Raw genomic sequence first — 23920 nt, forward strand, 5'->3', positions numbered from 1 at the left:
AGCTTAGCATTGGACTTTCCAATAAACCCACCAAGACGTGAATGCACATAGTCTCCCACAGTAGGAGTGCTTATACTATCACAATTGTTTGCTTATGTGAATGGGTGCCAGAGTATTTGACTTTCATTGGCTTTACTGAGAAGCACAAAGGTTTATGCAAACTGTAACCCATCTCTCAAGCACCGAGCTTGGAACCTCATCTCCTCCTCTGTCTGACTGCTAAGGGAGGGAAGATTTCTTTTGGCTGTCGTTTATTTTCTCCATCACTGGTCCCAAGCCTTGGTGATGCTCTGTAGGTGCCAGATCAACATTAGCTTTACTTTCTGATATTTGGGTAGGGCTTCTGCAGCTGTCCTCATTTAAATGCAAGAAAAGGGTTGCTGAGGTTCAAAAACTGGATATTAAAGGACTTGCTGGTGCCTTGGCATAAATTTTGCCAGTGTTAGACCTTCCCAATGTAGGGTAAAAATGGATTACACCAAAGTTGGGGTTTTTTCTCTGTTATTTTTTAATGTATGTTGACTTTGCCTCCAGACCCTGCTGTTTGTGAATCAAAGGGTACGTTTCCTCATGAGCCATAATGGTTGCTTAGTGAATTGATTTTTGCCAGCATGTCTTTCCATTTAGCACTAGGACCTCTTCCTGAGGTATATTAGGGATGGATCGGTGAGCATTTTTGTTTTGAAGTCTACCCATTTGAAATTCATCTGCGCAACTTCATGCTATTTCAGTTTAGTTTTGAACCCAATAGGTGGCTGGAAATCTGTATGTATCAGAGCCTAATGTTTTTCTCCTATGTAATTTTTTTTTTCCCTCCTTTTATTTTCCTAGTGTCGTGATGTAAGGACAAGAGAGGTTGGAATTCAAGAAATTCACCATAAAGTGAGACCATATCAGGTAAGATTTGTCTTTTTTTCTAGGAGCTTGTTTCAGACACGATTTGTTATACGTGTTTGGTGTGGAGGCGTTGGGACCCATTTGTTGCGCATCCAGTCCTGCGGTTTGCCTTTGTCGCTAGATCCAATTTTCCATTTATTTTTTGCAGCAGCTTTGTATGTTTTTTGTTTGAGCACAGTCACATGTTGGAATTTATGGACCACCATGTTCAATAAACTGACTACAGCCAGCAGTTATTTTGGTATTTGCGTGGCTATAACAAAATAACTGCCTTTTCTTCCTCCTAATTACAAATTTGGATTTAGAAAATATTCTGTGTGCATGCTTAACAGGAATGAATGTTTAGCAGGATGAATTTACAGCCTATTTTTTTTGTGAATGTGCATGTTTTGTAGGCAAACAGTATATGTATAAATACACTTCTGCACATGTATGTATATATTTATATGTGAGTAGATCCATTTAGCTTATGACACATATGTTGTGTTTTTCTTTCCTAAAATAGTCCACAAAAAGATTGCTGTGCGTATTTTATAGGAAGGAAAATATTCACTGCTGAACTTCAAGTATCCAATTTAGGAAACTAATTTCCCAGTTCACTGTAGTCACAAGGAGGGATCAGTCCTTCCCGAAAGTGGTCAGGAGGTCCATGGCACCCAAGGAGATGAGCTTCCTAAGATCACACAGGGTCTGATCCACCTTCCTGTGCCCGTATGCGGTGGCTAATGCAGCATACCCTGGAATATTCTCTTCCCCTTCCTTTGCTGGCATTAAGGAGGGACTGAAGTGATTCTGGAGTTTGTCCATCATATATTGCCTTTACTTTCAAACAAGAATTCTTTGCCAGACAGAAGATACTGCCACCCCCAGGTAGGAAGCTGATTCAGAATGACACATACCTCACTCCTCTTCTGTGCAACGGACACGTACCTGCTTCTTAAATGTGAGCCACTAAACTGAGGGTTGGGCTTTCTGTGTGTCAGCACGGAGAGAGATCCCTAACAGAGGTCCCCTCACTTGTGCTTTGGAAGCTCCACTGATAATTGAGGCTTCAGAGCGGCTCTGAGTTTGGTGCCAGAAGTTGAGTAGAACGAATATTCTCAGAGTTTAGCACCTGAAAGATGTTCTCGCTTCGCAAGTCAGAGGTTACTAGAAGCCATATTCTGTTTTTCCCCTGCCATTATGAGAATTCAGATGGAGTGCAGTACTTCCCATCTTGCATAACAGAAATCTAGTATAACTGGATATCATGTATATAAATGTATAACAATTCCAAATAAATTACCTTGTTCTGATTAGATTTTTAGCAAGAGCTGTGGCTGTACGGACCCGCTTGCACATAGGCCATGCAGCCTTTGTGCTCTGCTCCTGTTATCTAATCTGCGGTCATCTCACAAAATTATCTTCCAAAGATGTCTGTTGTCAGCAGTGCTAATCTAATTTAAATTGTAAATTTCTTGAGTAGTTAGCAAATAGCTTATCACAGGGCTTTCAAAGCAACGTTATGTTGAAAATTCCCTTTGTTAAACTCATCTGTCTGAGTGGCAGGAGGATGTCATTATGTAGTCTTAGCAAAATTTATCATGACAGCGAGCAAGAGAAATATTCTGAAGATGGTATAATTTTTCATGCGCTTTAGACTAATGACAAGGTATGATGTTTTTCTTGGCTTCATAAGTAAACAACGCATCTTCTTGATAAGAGAGGCTATCATGTCAGATCTAAAATAAATTAATCGTTTGCTGTAATTAGTTGCACTTTATGCAGTTTCTTTCTGTTAAGGATCGGTAGGCTGTATTTTTATAATGGCAATGGTGTGTCTGCTTTTAGTTTTTTTGGGTTTGGTTTGGTTTTTTTTTTTTTTTTTTTTAAACAATCTGAAGTAGATTACTTGCCTGTAGCTGGTTATTTAGAGAGCTATCTCTAAGATGCCTTTTCAATTAGTGGCATTTCTCCATAGCAGCGGAAGGTATTTGCTTGCTCTCAGAATGGTTAAGGCTGCATAGTGCTACGTAATAGCCTTAAAAATGCTCTAGTGAATTGTTGCTGTAAAGAGACGTTGAATTGACAGTTTTTGAAAGGCGAAGGGCAATGACAGCTCCGTTACAGATATGAACCTACATTAGTGTTAAAGCAGAAAGTATAAGATGTAGAAGCTGCTGTTCCTGCAGAGCGAGTGGTTTTGTATCAAGATAATCATCTCAGTATAGAGCCTCGGTAGGAATAAGGCAGATTTTAAAGCTGGGAGTAGCTGGTTTAAGTTTTCACCCATCTGCAACTGGGGTTTCCCTTTGTTTGTCAAAGTAAGTTTAAAACAGGCGGTGCGGGACGTTTGATAGGCTTGCCTACTGAAATGGTGATCCACCCTGATGAGGGTTCTTCTTACCCAGCACACGGGATGGTTTACTGACACTGGGGACTGCACCAACTGACCAGGAGGTGATTCAGGATGGTTTTGCCACATTTACATCATTATCCCAGAAGGAAAAGGCTTCGTACATCTCATGAATCCCTGAAAACCCTTTGAAGGGGTTTATGTGTCCTAGGACCCTCTGTGCCCAGGGAAGTGGGGAGAACAAAAAACTCGATTCAGAAGGGGCTTTTCTGAGCAGATCAACTTATCTGGTATGGGCATATGATGCTACAGAAATGCACACAATATCGAGCCTCCTGGTGTAGCCTTGCTTCATCTCTGCCTGCAAGTGGCTTTTGGACTGGATGTGGGTATAACACGGCACCTAGTCCCTGCTGGAGGACAAGCAATGGAGCCATGTTTTCCACTTGTTTTGTTTTGTCCTCAGGAGAAACCAGGAGTTCTCCAATCTTGCCATTTTGAGCTCTTAGTATAGCAATGTTTAATAATATTTTCTGCTTTCTTTATACATTAGCAGTGAGCTTTAACCTAACTGCTTTTCCACATATGACACTACCTGCAGAATCTGGGTATTTCAAAAATCTCATGCTCTTTTATTTTCCTGTACATTTCCATTTTACTAGTGGCATTATGTACCTAGTGGTAGATCTGGATCGGTGTGTGTCAGCCGTCCTGACACACAAGTTGTGCTCTTGGAGAACTTGGCACATTGGCAGACATCTGCTTGGGCACTTACCCCGTGAGCTGTACGTCAGTGCTGAAATGAGCCTTGCTTCTGTAGTCAGTAAGGGATTTAATTGTGAGCTGTGTTCACCCAGGCTTCGTCATGGAGTAGAGCAGGCAGGCGACAGAATCCCTTATGGCTTTTCTGTAAACAAATGTTTAATTCATGGCTTTCTGGGTATTAGAGGATTTACAGAAAAAATACTGAGGTCCTTAGCTTTAGTCTTTAGAGTAGTACTGGGAAGAGCGTGGCAAGGTATACACAGGGATCAGTCCTATATTGTACTGTCAGGATGTAAATGTTAAACACCAGTGCAGTGCTGGTGCACAGGGCATCCACTGACACTTGCTATTCATGTTTGAACTCCTAAAGTTAAAGGAGTCTGTCAAAATGATGGCAGGCAATTTGGGAAATCATTTCGGTTGGCTTAGCGGCTGGTTGTTACAGGTGGGCAAGGGAGTCCCTACAGCAAAGCTGGGCAGCTATTTCAGCTAGACCATATCAATTCCAAATGCAAATAGAGTGACTCACAATGTCACCAAAGATGTGACATTATCATCATCGGCGACAGGTTGCATCAAATGAACTCAGTGCTTACTTGCTGCATATAAACACAGCTACCATTAGGTGAGATTTGATCAGGCCTCATGTTGCCAGAAGGGACTCTCATCTTGGGTCCTGGGGCTGCTCCTTGACAATGGTAAATCAGGACTGTCTGAAAAAGAATTTTTTTTTTCTTCTTTCTGCTCTCTTATCCACCAATTACTCTTCGTAGCTTCTAGGTGCTTTGCAGAAGTAATTTCTTCTACCCAACCATGGTCTTTATTGTATTCTTCTCAGTCAGTCAGCTCTGCCCTCACTTTTTTCTCTTCTACTTGTGATCGTCAGAGCTGCCTTTGTCTAGATGGTTATCAAAAATTGGATCTGAGGCAAGTAATATGTTGTTACAGGTGAGTTCTCAGGGTACTTGTCTGGATAGTTTTGGTGTTGTCAGTACTATCTGAATGAGTAAGAAAACACTTCCTGCTGATTTTGTAATGCGCATGTAATGCAATACTCAATCAACACCAACTCTTTCAGATCCACTCATGTTGCATTACAGTTTGCTCATGTAGGTAGATCCTGTGCACTGCTGGAAAGAACTAATTGGCAATTAATAAAGAAGTTGACTGTGGCTTAGAAGGCCGATGTTCTGTAGACATTTCAAGCCATTTCTCTTGCACAGCTATAGAGACATGGACCTAAGTTGGTTGTGTTGGTTGATGAGAAGCTCAACGTGAGCCAGCACCGTGCACACACAGCCCAGAACCCACCTGTGCCCTGGGCTGCAGCCAGAGCAGGGGGGGCAGCAGGGCCAGGGAGGGGATTCTCCCCCTCTGCTCCGCTCTGGGGAGACCCCCCTGCAGTGCTGGGGCCAGCTCGGGGGCCCCCAACAGCAGAAGGACCCGGAGCTGCTCGAGCGGGGCCAGAGGAGGCCACGGAGATGCTGGGGGGGCTGGAGCAGCTCCCCTGGGGGGCCAGGCTGAGAGAATTGGGGGGGTTCAGCCTGGAGAAGAGAAGGCTCCGGGGAGCCCTTCGAGCGGCCTCCCAGGGCTTAAAGGGGGGGCAGGAGGGGGGGGGGGGGGGACTCTGGGTCAGGGGATGGGGGTAGGACGAGGGGGGACGGGTTTAAGCTGAAAGAGGGCAGATTTAGATTAGATGTAAGGACAAAATTCTTTACAGTGTGGCTGCCCCCTCCCTGGAAGGGTTCTAGGCCAGGTTGGACGGGGCTGGGAGCCCCCTGGGCTGGTGGAAGGGGGCCCTGCCCGGGGCAGGGGGGTTGGGACTAGATGGTCTTTAAGGTCCCTTCCAACCCAAACCAGTCTGTGATTCTAAATGCAGGTTTAGTGAGAGCAGATGCAAAACTACTCATCCTACGTTAGGAAGTTTGTAACTGGAGCTGAATTTCAACTAGAGCAAGTCTCTGGGTTGGAGTCAAGAATTGCTGCCCCCATTGATTTTGCAGTGATTATGAAACTGGAGTAACACAAGAAACAGGTTTTAGGTTTCTGACTTAAATAGGTAGCCATGTGGGTTACCGGCCCTTCTTGAAAGCTTGCAAACAGGGATAGAAGACTAGTTCTGTCCCATTTGCAAATACATTTCTATTAAAGTAGTCGGATGTTTTATCTTTAATACGACTGCAGTAACAGCAGTTCTTAAAATCCATCTAGAAATAAATTGGCCTTTAAGAAAGCACTTCATGTTTTCTCTGAATCATAATAGTTTATGGATCCATGAAATTGGTTTTGGTCTGTTCAATGTGTTGCTTAAATATTTTTAAAGAAGTTTTTCTTTTCTCTTTCCCTCTTTGTATTCATCATCACTTCTTCTCTTTGACCAGATTGAATTAGTTAGAAGAGATTATGTGGCTAATGGTGGCTGGGAGACCTTCCTGTCCTATGAAGATCCAGAGCAGGATATTCTTGTTGGCCTTCTACGACTGCGGAAGTGTTCAGAGGAGACATTCAGACCTGAGCTGAAAGGAGGTGTTTCCATTGTCCGGGAATTGCACGTGTATGGGAGCGTGGTCCCCGTGAGCAGTCGGGATCCTTCAAAATTTCAGCACCAGGTACTCCAAGCCATCTTTGTTTTTCATCTGTGCATCTTTCTTGCACCCTCCTCCTCTCTCCTCAATATAACTGGAGAATAATTTTATTTAGTATCTGAGATTCATTCAGTTGCTTTGAATTATAGTCCACTGCAATAGAAACAGAATTGAATTTGAGCTCCGTCTTGCATTTCACCTGCTGAAATCATGCTGCTGCTGAGTTTTTGCTAGCGTGATCACGTTTAGACAATTTCAACTGTTCTGTGGTTAAAAAAAAAAAAAAAAGCATGGCTGAATGCTGTCAGTGTTGCTTCATGCTTGTACAATACAAACTCATGTATGGTGACGCTAATTTGATTTCTGAGTACTAAGCATCTTTGGTTCTGAAGTATCTTTCCTTTGCTATCCTGTATGGTACATCAGACTTGACTGTAAACTGAGTAAAATCAAAACAAAGGGGATACATCCAGTGTGTCTTTTTACTTCCTTCTAAAATCGATCTTGTTCAGTAGATGAATTTCACTTCTGAAATCTGAAATAATCACATATGGGAAGATGTGATTTTGTTTGGTACTACCCAGTTTTCTTTCAAAGGAACATTTATTGAATACATTCTTCCAGAAGAAATCCAGCACTGATTCTGAGATGTTTACTGGTTTATGTGGTTTCATGAGACTCCCACGTAAAGTCCCTTAGTTGGGTCAGGCAGTTTTTGCTTCAGACACACTTGTGAGACCATTTCATATATATCTTAAGGTGTGTGAAGACGGGAGTGGAGAGCTGTGTTTCTGACTCCTTGCAGTGACTGGTACGAAAATGGCACATTATCCTTCTACTGCACGTAACATGCTGTGGCTTGCAGTGAGCAAAAATGTGAATTAAATTTTGCCCTGGTAGGTTTTGAACCTTTAGTCTGAGCTTTTAAAAAAGCAATCAGTTTGTCCTCTTTGCCAGAAGTGCTCAGGGCTGACGTTTTAAATTAACTTCCTTGTATTTATTAATATTTCCCTGAGTATATGCATTAAGATGCAGTTTTGCTAGATGCTGATGATGTGTGGCCATAAGGCAATGGCTTCAGGGGTAGGTTTGGGGGAAGAGGATATTTCCACTATAAAATAGTTAACACTTAAAAATTTAGGAAGAAAAAGGTGGTCATACTAAGTATTTGGAAGAAAAAAAATTTTAAAATAAATAAATAAAAAAAAAGAGAATCAGTTGAAAGTAGCCAAGTACAAATATTTAAATAGGCTGCAAATTGAAATTTCATGGCGTATGACGCACTCGTGTTCATTCGGACTAGCCAGTGTTCAAGAGGTTAATCAGAAAGTGTTCTTCACAGTTGTGAGGGCAATTTGTGATTAGAAGGACATTTTAGAATGAAGATTCCTATGTGTTATTTAAAAATGCCTGTAAGCGTTAAATGTTTTTTAGAATTAAATCACAGCTGCTTCAGTGTCACCACAGCTTCATTCTGTACATCTTGTCAGGAAAACAGATGAACAAAGAGCCGAGTATAATTCCTGCATCCTAATGTTAGGAGTGAATTAATCCAATCAATTATTTCCAGATATATAGGACAACGAAGTTGTTAAATAGAGTGGAAAGGCTATTCCTTTATTTTGAGGCATTATTGTGATTCCTGTAGCACTCCCGTTGTGCAAGATTTTCAAACGTAAATAGAGGCGTGCATCTGGTCCAGAATATTAACGTGTTCTTCTACAATTCTTTTTGATTTGGCATCTCCTGTGTCATGAGCTGAGCCTAGGAGAGCAGCACAGAGCTTGAGCCTAGGCTAGGTCTGCAAGGGTCACGCAGCGGTTTGACGCAGCCTTTGTGGGTAGCTCTGACAAGCCCTGTGGTCGCTGCGTGCCTCAATTCTTCATCCTGAAACGAGCGCGGTAACAGCTCCCGACTCCTGGAGGGGCTGTGGAAATAAAAAGTATGAGGCAACAAGGCAGCCTGTGTATCAGAAAAGTGAACAATGGCAGGGTCTGGGTCTGTAGTGCTTGGCCACATCCGCTTCAACTGATGTCCCCGGTCAGAACGGCACTGGGATCCTTCTGCAACTCGACAGCGTAGGCAATTGCCTCTGGCATTTGGGCTCTGGCTTTGTTTAATTCACTAGCCCAAACCCAGGTCTAGCAAGGTGGCTGTTAAGGTGGATGATTGTTTAGGATGGGTTCTCTCAGCAGGATCGACTTGTTCGGCACCAGGAATTACGGGATGCCTACCAAGTTGACTTACCATCAACGGGTTTAACTTCATTCTGTTCCTGCCGTTGAGCAGCCGTCAGACACTAGAACTGTCTATGAATAATTTCATGATCAGAGAAAAATAGCCTCGAGAAAGCTCCACTCAAAAGCTTAGTGTTGGTATACCTCAAGCCCTCTCCTGCAATATTCCTGATTACAGGATCATTCCTGTACCAAAAATATGAGTCTTTTGGAGCTGTACTAATGCTTACATTCTGACCTTGCTTATGCTTTCTATTTTTACAGAACTTATCTTTTCTTCCTGTTATTTTTCTCATTATAGGGATTTGGCATGTTACTAATGGAGGAGGCAGAAAGAATAGCCAAGGAGGAGCATGGGTCATGGAAAATTGCTGTAATTTCAGGTACCTTTGCTTTATCTCTTTTTTTTTTTTAATATATATATATATCTTAATCTGAAAATAAACCCACTGCAGCCCACGCCACTATGGTGAACATTCATCATATTAGGTAGAAAATGAGCATCAGCAGATGCTTCTTCATAATGGAGTCAAATGCCCTCATAGCTTTGTCCAGACAATACTATTATTGTACGCAGCACACCGGAGGACACGCTGAGGAGAACCATCCTGCCTTTAGTGCTGAAGGAGACAGACTGCGTGACCATGGGTGTCTTCCTCCTCCAAAAACTGCTATTTCTGACCTCACTGATTTGGCCCCGTCACAGGTTGTTATTGTGGAGGGTGGCTTTCCAGAGCTTACGAGGATAGAAAATTGCCAGCCTCCATTTTAGAGTCTTTCTGCAAGTACCATCATTAGGGTGGACAGATGTGCTTTTAGGATACATTAAGCATTATCGTGAAGAAGGGAGCTATATAAGAAAGAGCTGCAGCCCTTTCTCCTATTTCATTTTCAAGGCACTGTGACTAAGAAGAGCGGCATCAGTTCATTGCCTGTGAGTGAAATCAAGGTCAGGACCACCTTTGTGTCTCAGTTCATCTTATATTAGCGGTTATGGTAGCCACAGAAAGCTTTTGCAGGCATACAGGTTATATAACTGGGGAAGCTGGTGAATTGCATGGGAAAAGAAGCTCTGGTTGGCATAAGATTAATGTGTGCTGGAGGACTTAAACAGAATAGCTGTAATATAGACCTTAAAAAAAAAAAAAAAAAATCTGCTGCTGCTGCCTCACCAAAAAACCCCCAAAAGCAGAAATCCACAACTTTGATCCAAGCTGCTGAGTGCTGAGGTGAAGAGCTTCTCTGTGTGTTTCCAGCTCTGTAATGTCCCTGGATGTTGAAAAGCCAAAGTGGGCTGTCTCGGCAAGGACGTGTGAGTGAGGGCAGCGTGCAGGCAGTAGCCAGGTGCTTAAAGATAATTCTGTTTTCTCTAGATTCCCTATTTCTTGTTTGCTTGAGACATATGCCAATCCTGTTTCCCTATTGCTGCTGTGTGGGTGTCAATTTGAACTGGGAATTTTGTATGGCTAAGACATTGTCCGTACCACGTCGCTCCTCAGTAAAGAGACACAGAAATGAAAATGGTTTCTTTTGGTTTTGCTCGTAGCATCTCGGCTTGGTATGTGTGGAGAGAGGAAGTCGTGATTCCTCTGTGCTAAAGAATGCTTCTTTTGACAAGAACAGAAAACATACAGAAATTACTAAAAAATAATTTGTTGAAAGCATTCATGTTGCTAATTATTTCTAAAAAATAATTTGTTGAAAGCATTCATGTTACTAATTTTAGCTGTATTTTAGCAAACTGATGTGAAGAATATAATCTTTGCATCGAGATCCAGTGCAAGAAGTCTTGTTTTGCTGCATACACGGTTTGTGGCATCTTGCTAAGACCTTGTCTGTGCTTTTTATTTTTTTTTTTCCCCCCCCTGGAGTGCAAAGTACAATATAGCACAATTTGTCTTTGAATACAGAATACTACAGCATCTGCAAAGACGACGAGTTTTCCAGCTGTTTCCTTGGAGATGTTACCACTTGAATTTCAGTTCTCCTGTAGGTTTTATCTGAAATAAAAATGCAGCCAGAAGTTCTTTCTCCATTGGAAGATGAACTTGGTTTTGCTAAGTTTGGTTTCAAAATAGATTTTTAATTTGGGTACCCGCTGCAAGGTTACATCTCCAGCATACTGCACAATTTTGACTGCTTTCTAGATGGAAGTGTGTAAGGGAGATCTGCTTTGAAGATGTCTCTTACAGAACTCTAGCTCATCAGTACGGCGTGTTTTTATGAATGCTTCGCTGCGGTGTTTTGTTCAACAGTGTCCTTTCTTCAACAGTATTTTCCAGTCTTGCACTTTATGGCTACATCAGTACTAGTCAACTAAACAGTGCCAGAACATGCAAACTGCTTCTTTGGGGAACGGCCCCTGGTCCCCGCTGATGCTCGTGCTCTGCCGGAGAGCTGTGTGGGGCAGTGCTAGTCCAGAGGCTGAAACCTTCTGGGGGGTCCCGCTAGCAAAGTAACAGAGTGGATGGTTGAATTTCTGTACTCATAATTTTTAGGAAGGTTCTATCTAAGTAGCAAACTCTTTGATTTCTTCAAAATGAGATACACGATGATGATTTTATGAGATGATTTGAAGATAGGACAGCGTGAAGGGTTTTCATTATTGACTAGAGTTTAGGGCTCGTCTCTAAGATCAGCTCAACGTCTCTTCCAAGCCAAACCATTCAGTGATTCTGTGATCATCTGTGACTGTTCCCTGCCCTGGCTTTGAGTCGGGCCATTTCCTACTGATTGTTTTAGGACAGCCCATTTCCTAGGGACCCCAAATGTCTGGGTGCCCCCTGGTATCCTGCTGTATGCCAGAGCCTTGCTCTGCGCTATTGATCACTTGAAGATATTCCTGTTTTTCCAGGCAGGTGGGGCCAGATTCCCATCTCTAGCTCCTGCAGCTGGGGGGGGGCCCGTTGACCCTTTAGGGAATGAATTTGGGGAGGTGGATAAGTCTAGAGGGAGCCGGGAGGCTCTGGCTGATTATTTGCCACGGCCTTGGATTGAAGAGTGTTTTGAAGTTGCTTTGGAAATGCATTTAACTCAAGCCAAATTAAGGTAGATTCAGATGAAAGTATGCATACACAACATCCAAAACAGGCCATACAGTTACAAGTGGTTATGAAAAAGAGGAAAGAAAGTAAAAAAGCCCCACCATATGACTAATCTGCTTTTAGTGAAGTTACATTGGAAATGGCGTCTCTCCTGTCCAGCTGATTTGCTGCCCATCCTGATCAAGGTAGTATTCAACATTTCCTGACATCTCAGGCTGTGTCCATTAGAGCCTCACTCATTAGAAACCTCTTTTCTCCATGGCAGAGCATGTTAGCTGCCAGTCCCAATTTTCCTTTTGTCCAGACTCCCTGGAGGACTTCAGCAAAATCTTCCCCTCTGCCTCTGCTTGCTTCCTTCCCACGTATAACCTAGTCAGTACTCGTAATTAAACATTATTTCACTTGCCTGCAAATGCAGATGTCCCCTCCGGTGGGTCAGGTGTCGTGTCTCGTACTTGCCTGTTTCTTGCTTCAAGGAGGGCTAAAATTCCTTCCCCCTCAGCAGTGAGTCAGTGGCATATTTCAGTGTGAAGTGTTCGCATTTTTATATTCTTTGTCAGGCAGTACTGTAAAATCATTTGATACAAACATGTAAATGGGAAACAAGTGAGTAATTCATGATTGCCTCCTGATTAAGATCAGTAGGACCATAATAATCAGATTGGGGTGACTGATCCCAACATCTTTCTCCTAAGCATACTGCAGCAGCCAGGAATCCACAATCGCAAGGCTGTGAATAGAAATTAAACTAATACCACCTGTTTTCTGTAGTCTCCACGAGAGATAAAATCGTTCATTACAGTCGGTGACTCATCTCCCAGTCTGTTGGTGCTGCTTGAGCACACTGGCTCATGTGCTGAAGGAAACTGCTACTCTTGCCTTCGCCTTTTGCGGTTAGGGAGAAAAGGGAGGTTCAGAACTTTCTAAAAGTAAGTCTGATGCATCATACCAGTGTTAAATTCACCTGTGATGAAGAACATTAAGGGGAGAGAAACTCAGCTGGCACATAAATCAGGGGTAAAGTTTCAGGGCACAGTTGACAGTACTCTAAAGTATCCTAATTTCCTTGTGTAAGCAGCCTTCTGGTCACCCTGGAAGTAATAAATTACTTGAGTAATCAGCATCTCTTAGTTCATATTGGATGTTGATTCATGGCCTGCCTCGGAGATTGCCAACTGCCAGGGTGTACTCAGGAGACTTTCGGACGAGACTCCGAAGTGTTGCTGGGAGGATTGATGGGGTTTGGGAGGGCTCCCTGGAGTTTTGCTTCCAGCGCTGGTTGGCTATTTTTAGAAATGCCAATCTTACTAGCTATTAATAAGAAAAGAAGTGGCCCAAGATAAGTGGAAATATGGGAATGTTAATGAATCGACTCTCTTGATGTCTGTCTGCTTCAGATTGATGGCCTTTGAAAAAAAAAAAAAAATTAATTACGGGGATTTGGAAGAAGCCAAGGATAAACCTGTACTAGGCGATTGGTGCTGTGGAATAGCTACTGTGTACAGTCCTCTAGTTCATAATGAACTTCATTTTTGAAGGTTTAATAATGTAACAGCTTTGAAAACAAGCTTGATAGTGTATTAACTGGGATTTTGGTGCAGGCGTGAACAGGAACGTCGCTGTCCTTAAGCAAGGACGCTTCTGCAGAAGCCGGCATTCTGCAAGGAGGTTCTGGTAGGAAGCTTTTTTATATATATACCATAAGATATGTTACAAACAAAGATTTATAACACGACCTAACTTCTGCATGATACAGGCCAGAGACTTCCACATATCTTGCATCTGTCCCAGCTGAGCAGGTTTTGGGAAGTGGGAACCTGTCCTGATTTGTTAAGGCTTTTGTGTGGTCTCCATCTGCAGGAGCTTTCCTGAGAGTGGGCAGACGAAGAACCGGTAAGACAAACCCTACACAAAATCTAGTGATCCAGGAGTTGGATATATGGGGAGACCTCCTTTGTGCTTCTTCCTTCTTCAGCAACCCCATCTCCAATCTCAGCCTAAACTATCCCCAAGTTTACAAAACCCAAACATCTAAAAAACCCACAAATTTTGAAATTGGATTGGGTAGGAAGTATTCATAAATCAAATTAATGATGAAATTAAGGTGATTTCCAGCCTACTGACTTGTAATACACAGCAGTATAAATAGAATCACAGACTGGTTTGGGTTGAAGGGGATGTTAAAGATCACCCAGTGCCACCCCCTGCCCCAGGCAGGGCCCCCTTCCCCCAGCCCAGGGGGCTCCCAGCCCCGTCCAACCTGGCCTTGAACCCTTCCAGGGAGGGGGCAGCCACAGCTTCTCTGGGCACCCTGGGCCAGTGTCTCAGAACTGCGAGCAATAGCAGTTTTCAGGGATTTCAAAATAAATATAGTTTTCTTTCATTGGGAGTCTTTCCCCTCTGACTGGCACCATTCTTACACTGCCTGCAAGTGGTAATCCTCCTTTTCAAGGCTGCACCGGGGGTTAAGGGCTTAAAGCTTTAGTCAAAGCTTTGAGTGTGGAGTTTATTGAGTTGTGGGTTTCATCTTTGTTGTGTTTATAACCCAAATTTGACACGCACTTGCGGTCCAGCTTTTCAACTGCTGCTTTAGCAGAGAATTCCTTCTGGCTTACGGCAGGCTTACCTCCGGCGTGCTTTGCTCATCCCTAAAGGCTGTTAGGGAAAGACTAACGCTCCGCCCTGGCTTCCCAGTCTCACCCTGCAATCTGGGCAGCGTTCTGCATCTCATCAGCTGTGATCACCCTACCCAGAGCAGGGTGAGGACCTCTCCCTACGTCACGAGCGGAGGTACTCATGACACAGTGAGCAGATTTTCCTTTAAAAGCACATTCAAACCAGGACTGCAGAAATGAATGCCATCAGTTCCTGCGCTTCTTCAGGGCACATTAGTTTGCGCTCCTAGGGAAAAAAAATAAAAATTCAGAGTTTCCCAGCAGACTCTTTGCAAAGCATTTTGTTCTCCCTGCTGTTCTTAGAGTAAACGAGTTCAGCTGAACCTGTCTTCTCATCATAAGTCTTTTAGCTCTTAGGGATGTTCAGTTTACAGGCAGAAAGGGAAAAAGATGCGGCAGGATTTAACGGGATTGCCGTTGCTTCTGAAGACAGTACCTAAAAGCATGCAAGGTTACTTTCAAACAAAGGAAAATCTGAGGTCCCCTGCGTCAGGCACCCAGGAGTCATCACAGGCAGTGAACCGGGGAATGAGGCACAAAGCAAGCTAGGCTGTACAGCAGCTGCCTCGTGGTGTGTCTAGTTAAATATCACTTCATTTGAAGAGGACCGGTGGGAGAACTGCATTTAATCGACTACGGAGTCAACGACAAGTGCACTAGGAGTGCATTTGTAAGGGAAGATGAGCATTTGCAAGCCAGGTTAGGAAGGGCGTTTTGGATTCTGGCAGCACATGGGGAAATTAGGGTGCTGGTGGGATGGGAAATGATATCAGCCATAGACACTCTGGTATCATACGGTGCGTGACGCTGTAGTTACACCTTTGATATTGTCACTGTGCGGATTCTCTGCTCTATTTAAAGCTTGGATGCTAGTGATCCTGGATGCTTTGGAGCCTGGATGCTAAAATACAAGGTTCATTCTTCCTCCCCAAAGATGCAAGCTCATACCTGGATGTTTGACTAAAACAACCAGAATGAAATATTCTCAATAACAAGGTGATTTTTGTGGCCTGCTCGCAAGGTTTCTGCGCAGAGCCAGAAGTGTGGTGTCTGCTCCTTAGCAGAAGGGAAGAGGTGCCCCCCACCACCTAAATCAAAGAGCACAGTAAAAAAGCGAGTGGCTTGTTTATCATGAAGTCGCTGCTCATTTAAGGTAATTTTCTGCATGAGTGGTGCCTTTCTACTCTTCTGATGTGAGTAGTATATTAGTATGCAGGCTTGGGTAGCTGAATGGTAGACCCTGGAGGCATCACTCCATTATTCAGAGCTCTGGGGAGGTCTGATCCGAAATGTCTGTTTTTCCATTTTCCAGCATTTGTAATTGCACGTGTGTTTTCTTTGGCCTTTTGTTGGTTTTGTGATGTGTGTTTTGGAGTTGGTTGTTTTTGTTTTTTGTGGGTTTTTTTGCTTTTAGTTATACCCGCTTTGAATTTGCTTCTTTTTTCTCTTTAAAAAAAGCCCCCCCCGCCCCCGACCTAAATTACACTAAAACAATTTTAAACATGTTACTCCTCTGATGCCCACAAGTCCTTAGGTGCTGAAAATGTAAGAAACCTCGGGTTTTGAGGCTAGTGGATGGGCTCACAAGCTTGCTGAATTTATAATGGCTTCTTCCTTTTTGGCAATAGCCACCACTTGAATTCTGTATTCAGGGTTTTCTCTCCTTTTGGTATGATGATGCTACTCCAATCCCTAATGAAGCTTTCCCTTCCACTCTGCTTTTACCATTCAGTCTATAGACCTGTATCAGTTTCTGTTTGGAATGGGATTTTTCTTGGCTCTATTTTTGAGGCAGTATCTCCCGTTTTGCGGTCTGTAGGTGTCGGCACTTGCCAGGGTCCCCTTCAGGAGTCAGTGGTGAGCAGTCACATGCAGTGACTCAAGCAATACAGTGGGTTTTGGGTTTTTTTGTTTTTTTTTTTTTTTTTTTTCTGTCAGAAACTCCACAGCATCCAGAGGATGATTTAGGACAAACTCACGCTCATTCCCCGCGTTCCTCCCACAGTGTAAGTGTGGTGCAGCCCTCACACCTGTTGTCTCTTAGTCCCACTTGCAGCATATTTGCTTCAGACTCTGCCTAAAGAATATGAGTAGGCTGCAGCGGGTCAGATCAATATGTCAGTTCTGACACTGCCGATACTGGGTGTCTGGGGAAGGGAGTAAATATCGAGGAAGCACGCAAAGATCTTCTCAGCCTCCGGCCGTTTGTTGCCCAAGGACTTCTAGAGTCAGAGAGAGTGCCTTTGTATGTGATGGTCCTCGAGAGGTTTTTCTGCCTTGCCAGTCTGCCTGCCTTGCAACAACTGATAAACTCCTCTCGCCATCCCTTTCTGTGGGCTTTTTAGGGTCGGTTGCGCTGCCTTACCGTTGTACCTTGAGTTTGGGAGGAGTAATCATTTGGTCTAAGTGAAGGTGGAGAGAGGACAGTCCTCTGTTAAAACCTTCCCTCTGTCCTTGCGGTTCCTATTGCCATTGTTCTGATTCTGCTGCTTGACATCCCGTAATTAACCCCTTCTGACCCTAATCCTGTAGCAAGTACTTCAAATTGTTTCTTTAAAACCAGCACCAGTGATGAATATGCGAAATGTAACATACAATAAATTCTGCAATACTAGAAGTCCTGGGTCCTCCCCCTCCGGAATGGCAGAAGCATAAAGCTCCTGACTTGGATGTGCTTAAACAAATTCATACATTGTGGGTCCTTTGTGTTTCCTCTAAGCAGCAACTTAATTGTTCAGATGTTATCCCCTGATTTTGCTGGTTACCTTTGGCAGTGACGATGACTGGAGAGATTCGAGTCAGTGCTTTACAATTACTTGAAGCACCTGAGCTATAAAATTACAAGACTGACACCTTTCTCTTTTCAAGCACGGGAGTTACACACGATACTGGAAAATGTGTAGCAGAAGTGCTTCCCTACCTCCTTTTAAAATAATCTTTGTGAACTCAATGTGTATGCAGGTGCCGTTCTGGGAAGGTTCCCATCCCAGATATTTCTGTTCTTTTAACGCATGGGTCGTCTCCTGTAGCAGTCTAGGAAATCTGGAGAGAGGCTGTAATCAGGTCTACGGAGACAGAAGGGTGTGAGTGACTGAACATAGCAGCACGCACATGTTCAAGGTCACTCGTGAGGACTTAAGGCCCCTGGAAGTGCCCAGCACCACCTGCCAAAGCCTTGGATGCTCATCCAGAGAGGGAGAAAGCATCACAGCCCAGAGCTGAGCCAGCCAAGGGATCTACTCAACCGCTGCTGTCATGCCTGGCTGGGCTTCGTGGCCTTCGAGCCTCTACCTTGAAGACTTGGAGCCCAACTAGCCGATATGTGAGCAGCTCTGGCCAGCCCGTGCCGACACACAGCTTAGCAGGAACCGAGTGTGAGAGATCCACACGTCAGAGCTTGCCTGTGCCCGGGCAGCCTGGCTTTACGCCGTGCTCCTCCCAGCTCTGAGCACGCTTTGGGCTGGTACGCTTTACTACCTCCTTGCCAAGTCCTTAATCTTCTGCTCCTCTTTGTGAGAAGTGTTGGGGTTGTGCCAAACTGACATCCTGTCCTGGCACCAAAATATCCTGCTTTGACTCCCTGTGTAGCATTGCTGTTCTTGTTGGGTTGTTTTTTTTTTTTTTTTTTCTAAAAGGACATGTCTTCACCTGCCTCAGGGATAGCCGCTGCTTTTACACATGGATTTTCAATGTTACCATCTCCAAACCCTAGTTGTACTGTCCACCACTGCTTCTGTGTGCCCTTCACATGTCTTCAGCATGTGAAAGCCTCTTTCCTCTAAACTTTCCACCACTGGCAGAGCACAGGGAGCTGCCTCCGATTTCACTTTTTACAGACACACCAGAGGTTGGTGGTTTCGGTACTGGTGGCGCTTAACAGCAACAGTACATGGCTTATTCATTTTACCTCCGCAACCCGAGTTTCTTGTTAAGATGGGGCTACCACTGAGCATTCCCTTTATCCATGGCAGAAGAGTTGAAGGCATCCAGCTATTGAGTAGCTGTCTGTCATTATCTACCTAACCTAAATCAGCTGCCACAAGGAGAGGGACAGCACCTTCCTACTGCCACGTTGTCCTTAAAGGGTTGACGCCTTACTGACTGTCCTTGAGGAGCGTGCTGGTCGCAGCAGGTGAGCTGCCTCTTTGGTTTAGTGAATCTGAAAGCTGAGATGCTGTAGGTGAGGCTGCTGGCTACCCCAAGGGCAAGGACCAGGAACGCAGAGGCCAGCTACTTATCTGCTGTAAGACTGCAAATTACTTTTCAGACGCTAAAAGCTAGCTCTATAAATACAGTGTTCTTGCACGGAAGAGCTTTTTTGGCTGCAGTATCTGCTGTGACGTCTGTCAGCATTATCTGTTTATGCTGTCATCAGAAAAGCAGACTAACTTGGCTTGTACCAACAAGATTGTCTCCTTATCTCTGTGCAGAAGATGCTTGTTCGGGGAGGTGGGGGATGAGATCGAATTCCCCTATCGCAGGTGCTTGCCCTGTTAAAACCAAATGCACCAAGGTCCATTAATGAGCACCCTTTCCTCTCTCCTTCAAAGTGCAGGCGTTTTATCACCTGTGCCTACGCCATCTCCAGTAGCCTTGAAACGAGCCTCACTGGTAATTTACTCCCGAGACTGGAGAAGGTGTCTGGAACCGCAGCCAAATCCGCGCCAGCACGCCTCAGCTTCTGAAGGGGTGGTTTAATGTCTCCCTGCAGCGAGATTTCACTGTAGCCTCACTCCATCCCGGTGACGTAGCAGCCTTATCACGACGGCGTGGAGGTCTGGCACCGCTGCCGTTCCCTGCTATAAGCTAATTACTATGCGGCAAGATGATCAGTTTTTTTTTCCCCCAGACCGGGCTTCTATTTGTGTTCTGTCAAGTAGAAAATTAACATGGACACAGGCCAGGGATGTTTCACGCCTGAGTGCGCTTGGGGCTGGAGGTGGCGGTGGGAAGGCAGGATGGATTTCTGAATGGTAGGCGTGGAGGATCAGGTGATGTCAAGCGTCGCCGGGCCGCTTCATTAGCCGGCCCATCAGAGAAGTCGAGTAGCTGGGGAAGAGCTGGAGAAAAATCGCCCGTAGCATTCCCAGTCCTCATTAACCGCCCATCCCGGTGTGCTTTGTTCAGAACTGAGCTGAACGGTATTTCTGCAGAGCAGGTAAGGGGCGTTGTCTGCAAAATTTGGAAGCAAGAGGCTGACTAGTATTAACTTATATGAACTGCATTAATTCCTTGTTTGCCACACCGAAGCTTTTTCAAGGCCTCCTTGCGCTGCAGAGATGCAGATGAAATGTCTGTGTGACCCACTCCACTTGCATGGCTGCTGGGTCCGGACAAACCCAGGAACTTGTAGGGGCCCTATCAGCAACTTGCAAGAGAGACAATAAAGCAAACACATGCTAAAACGAGAAAAGATCATAAAGGATTTTTCCCTGCCTGGTCATTCTCACTTCTTTTTAATAAGTAGTGGTTGGGTTTTTTTTTTTTTTGAGTGCTTTGATGCTTTTTATTAAAAACACATGCAGTAATAACTTTCAGGTGGAGCCACCTAAATTGCTGAGCGTGCCTGTTGCTTACAGGAACACATGGCAGGGATTCCTGCTAGGTATTTGGGGTCTTTCTGCTTTTTTCTCATGCTACTTCTCCTCACTAGAAGTCATTAACGTCTGATGTAGCAATCTGCACTATTAAACTGTAGATCTACGGGAACCTTTTAAGATGTTCTTCAGTCCGGGGACAATGTATTTATAGCACTAATGATCTTTTTCTTGTCCTGATGAGTAAGAGGGCAAGTTCAGAAGGAAAAGCTGGTTTCTGACCCCTGCCTTCCTGCACTGGACAGGTACTGAAGCAAATTCTGGAAGCCGTGCGCTATGTTTTTGTCATGGGGGTGGTGAGACAGTGGCTCAGGTTGCCCAGAGAGGTGGTGGCTGCCCCATCCCTGGAAAAGTTCAAGGCCAGGTTGGACGGGGCTCTGAGCCACCTGGTCTGGTGGGGGATGTCCCTGCTCATGGCAGGGGGTTGCACTAGATGACCTTTAAAGGTCCCTTCCCACCCAAACCAGTGATGAAGTAGATGCATGGGGACGCTGCTTGTTTCATGACTGGTAGGCTCGCTTTCAAGGTGGCTGAGTGTTTCTTCATTGGCGTTTAAAATCTCATTGCCCATAGGAAACAAAATCGATCGTGAATGCCTCACATGCTCGGTGAGTCAGCCTAAATCCCAGTCTCTCAGCTGGGTTGGATATTTCAGCAGCCATCGCTGGAAGAAACCTCAAGACATTACGTAGCCTGTGGATCTAAAGCTCACAAACACTTCACTTGACAAATTTGGGGTTGAGTAGCAGACGCATTTCACTGTCCCTGTCTCTCTCAATGCCTGGTGGCCACACCAATGGCAGCACTTTGTTAAAGTGTAAGAGAAGTTACGGTATTAGCTCTTAAATATTTAATTTTGCTTGGTTTAGAGTCAGAAGATCTGTCAGCTCTGGCTTCATCTGTCACAGTTAAAGGCGGCGTTGGCATGGTGACTTTCTCTGTCCTGACAGTGGATGCTTCCAGTGCAGCTGGGCTTGGGCAGGCCTGTGTAGTCATTAATGAAATACTGCTTTTGTAATAAAGAGATCAATGAGATGTAATCTCACCATCTGGAAGCTCTACGACGGGTCTTACCTGAAGACTTGCCATTTAAAAATCAGTTCTAGCCTGGGCACCTCCTGTGTGCAAAGAGGCACCCCAAATTTGACTGCTGTAAAATCAGTTCTTTAATTCTACTATTCATTGAATTGTTTTTATTAAAAAAAGAAAAAGGTTATTGGTGACAGTCTTGGTTTTGAGATTTGGCCTTAGGAACAAATCAGAAAATCCCTGAGCGATCCATTTGTTATTGTGATAAAGCTTTTACTCTGCTTTTCCTTGTTAGCTCTGCACCTTCACCAACACACAAATTCTGCAGCGTGACAGGATAGGAGGAGATGTGGTGTGTCTGCTTTGTTTCAATAAAACTTCATAAGCAGTTCACTAAATTACGTTCACAGGCTGAACCGGGTGTGCACGTGGGGACCTCGTTTGCTAGATTAGAGATCTCCTTTTGAAAGGACTGCTGGTAAATGAGAGAAGGCTGCCTTTCACGTGGGAGATGCAAAAGAGGAAAAACAAGAGTTTTTCAAATTGGCCAGGTCCTCGAACACGCCAAGTCATACTAGATATAAATTGAGTAAAATTAGATTAAATTCGTAGTGTATAAAGAGTAAGTTGCACAGGGAAGAGTAAAGGTCTCCTGTGCTGTTTATGTAGTGTGGTTTCTTCTTCGTTTTTATTTGTCAGGCCCAAGAGCTGATGACGAGTTGGAGGAAGGATCAGCTCTATCAGGAAGGGACTGCGTCTCCTTGCGTTTGCATCAAATCCAGAGTGGATTTAAATCGAGGAGGGCTTGGATTTGTGTGGGAGGCTGAGGAGGGATGCTGAGGATATTCAGGGCTCTCTGCTTGTGGGTCGCAGCTTCAAAAATAACCCAATCTCCTATCTGAAAGGTCATCAGTGTTTTGCAGTAGTGAAGTGAGTTGTTGAGCTGATGAAGGGAGACCCAGGCTCCAAAACTCTTTTATCCCAGACTTGCTTTGCAATTTCAGACGAATTACCAAGCTGCCTGTGATCTTGGCTCTTCTTCTGGGACGTGGTGATGACAGTACCTCCCTGCTAGACAGAGGTGTTGTGAAAATAGTAATTGAAAATCTCTGGGAAGCAATCCGGGCAGGAAGAAATCACAACTTGCACTTGGCAGAAAAAAACAGAAGCTTTCAGGTGTGGATTTCTCCGCCAGGTCCAACAAACAGCAGCACACAGACTAAATACAGGGTAGGCACAGTTGCTGTTAGTGGGTTTGATTCTGCTAATCATTTAGCCCTTGGTAGAGAAAGGATTATGAAGTGCTTCACACGCAGATATTAACAGTCATCTAAGTACATAAAAGATATGTCTAAATCACAACTCTAACTGCAAGGCTAATTAGCTCTTTGCGGTTGCTGCGGCAGGAGGAGGTCATGAAACACTGAACTCTCCCGTCCCTGGATTTAATTCTTCCAGGGGCCGTTGAAACACGTGGGGAGAGTTGCTCTGCAGGGAAAATGCTTCAGACCCCAGCGCTGCAACGTGCGTGTGGGTGCCAAAAAAAAAAAAAAAAAAAAAAAAAAAAACAAAAAACCAAAAAACACAACAATTAAAAGGAGTTTCCAGTGCTCCGTCTTTAAAGCAGATTTCTTGAAAGGAAAATATTTTTCAATTATCTTTTTAAAAAAAAAAAATAAAATTTCTATTCCTATTTTCCATTCGCATTGCCTGGATTATGTTTTCTGTTGACTGCCAGAGTTTTAGTAGTTCTCAGTAATTCTCAACAGAATCTGCTGTTTTGAAAGAAAAGTGAACATGTCTATGTTTTCTCTCTATGTGAATTTGAAAATTGAGAGCATTATATTTATAAGGCACTGGGTAACATTTCCAAAATCCCCTACTTCTAATTTTCAGAGGATTTTTATCTCCCAGTATCCTTAGGAACTTTCAGGAAATGAGTTGCCAATTATCTAATTTTCAATAAAAATAGAAATCTTTGCTGCAGGGATAGATGTAGGGATCGTTCCTCGGTTTCTTAAATTAATAACTTCTTTCTGATTGCTCTGACGTGCCCAGGTTTTCTCAGCAGTGTCAAGGATGTTGTTTTTTTTTTCCTGTTTCCTCAGTGCTGATAAGGCGTTTTGGTTATCTCAAATCCTGTGCCTTTTCCCCATTGTCACCGTTCTCTGCGGTTGGTTGGTAGTGATTCACATGAAACAGCCTCGTGTTTTCCCTGAAGATAAAAATCCAGCATTGTGAAAAGTGTAAATGCCAAAGCAAACTCATTGGAGGTCGTGGATGGATCTGCTGCGCATTCTTAACTCGTGCGTCACTTCGGAAATGTGGTGTGTGGTTTTCCAGTCAGCGTCCGGTACACGCTAGAGGAGAAGACGTTCCCTCGTCTTATTTCCCAACTGCCTTTCTGGATTTGAAACCCTAGTTCTGACCCTTCCTCATGTGAACAGGTCCTGCCAACTCGAGGAGCGAGGCCTCGCTCCGAAGCAAGCTCTGGACGCTTGCCCGAGCGGCTGCCAAGCGTCGGCTTTGCCTTGCAGTCCTGCGCGGGGTCTAGGTTTTGGATAGCAGTGGATTTCACAACGGGGGGTTTGCTGGACAGCTGGCAAAGTGTCGTCGTGGGCTTGGTGGAGGTCAAAGGAAGGAGTAAAAAGAAAAACCTGAAGCTTCTCTTTTAGTAGCTTGAGTCTCCACCAACACCCGCGGTAAAAGAGAGTTGCGTTTGCTCGCTCATCACTGGCGTCGTCACCCGACCCCAA

General features: G+C 44.3%; 1 protein-coding gene across 1 annotated transcript in view; it reads left to right on the plus strand.

The window, feature by feature from the left end:
• Positions 1 to 23920, plus strand: part of ELP3 (elongator acetyltransferase complex subunit 3) — an 88743-nt gene that overhangs the window by 59104 nt on the left and 5719 nt on the right. The window contains exons 12-14 of the mRNA XM_032997588.2: positions 832 to 897; positions 6379 to 6606; positions 9121 to 9202. Of these exons, the coding sequence (XP_032853479.1) occupies positions 832 to 897; positions 6379 to 6606; positions 9121 to 9202 (376 nt within the window). The remainder of the gene's footprint in view (positions 1 to 831; positions 898 to 6378; positions 6607 to 9120; positions 9203 to 23920) is intronic.

This window comes from Tyto alba, unplaced genomic scaffold, assembly GCF_018691265.1.
Source record: "Tyto alba isolate M040663 unplaced genomic scaffold, T.alba_DEE_v4.0 Super-Scaffold_40, whole genome shotgun sequence".
In the NCBI taxonomy this organism is placed as follows: domain Eukaryota; kingdom Metazoa; phylum Chordata; class Aves; order Strigiformes; family Tytonidae; genus Tyto; species Tyto alba.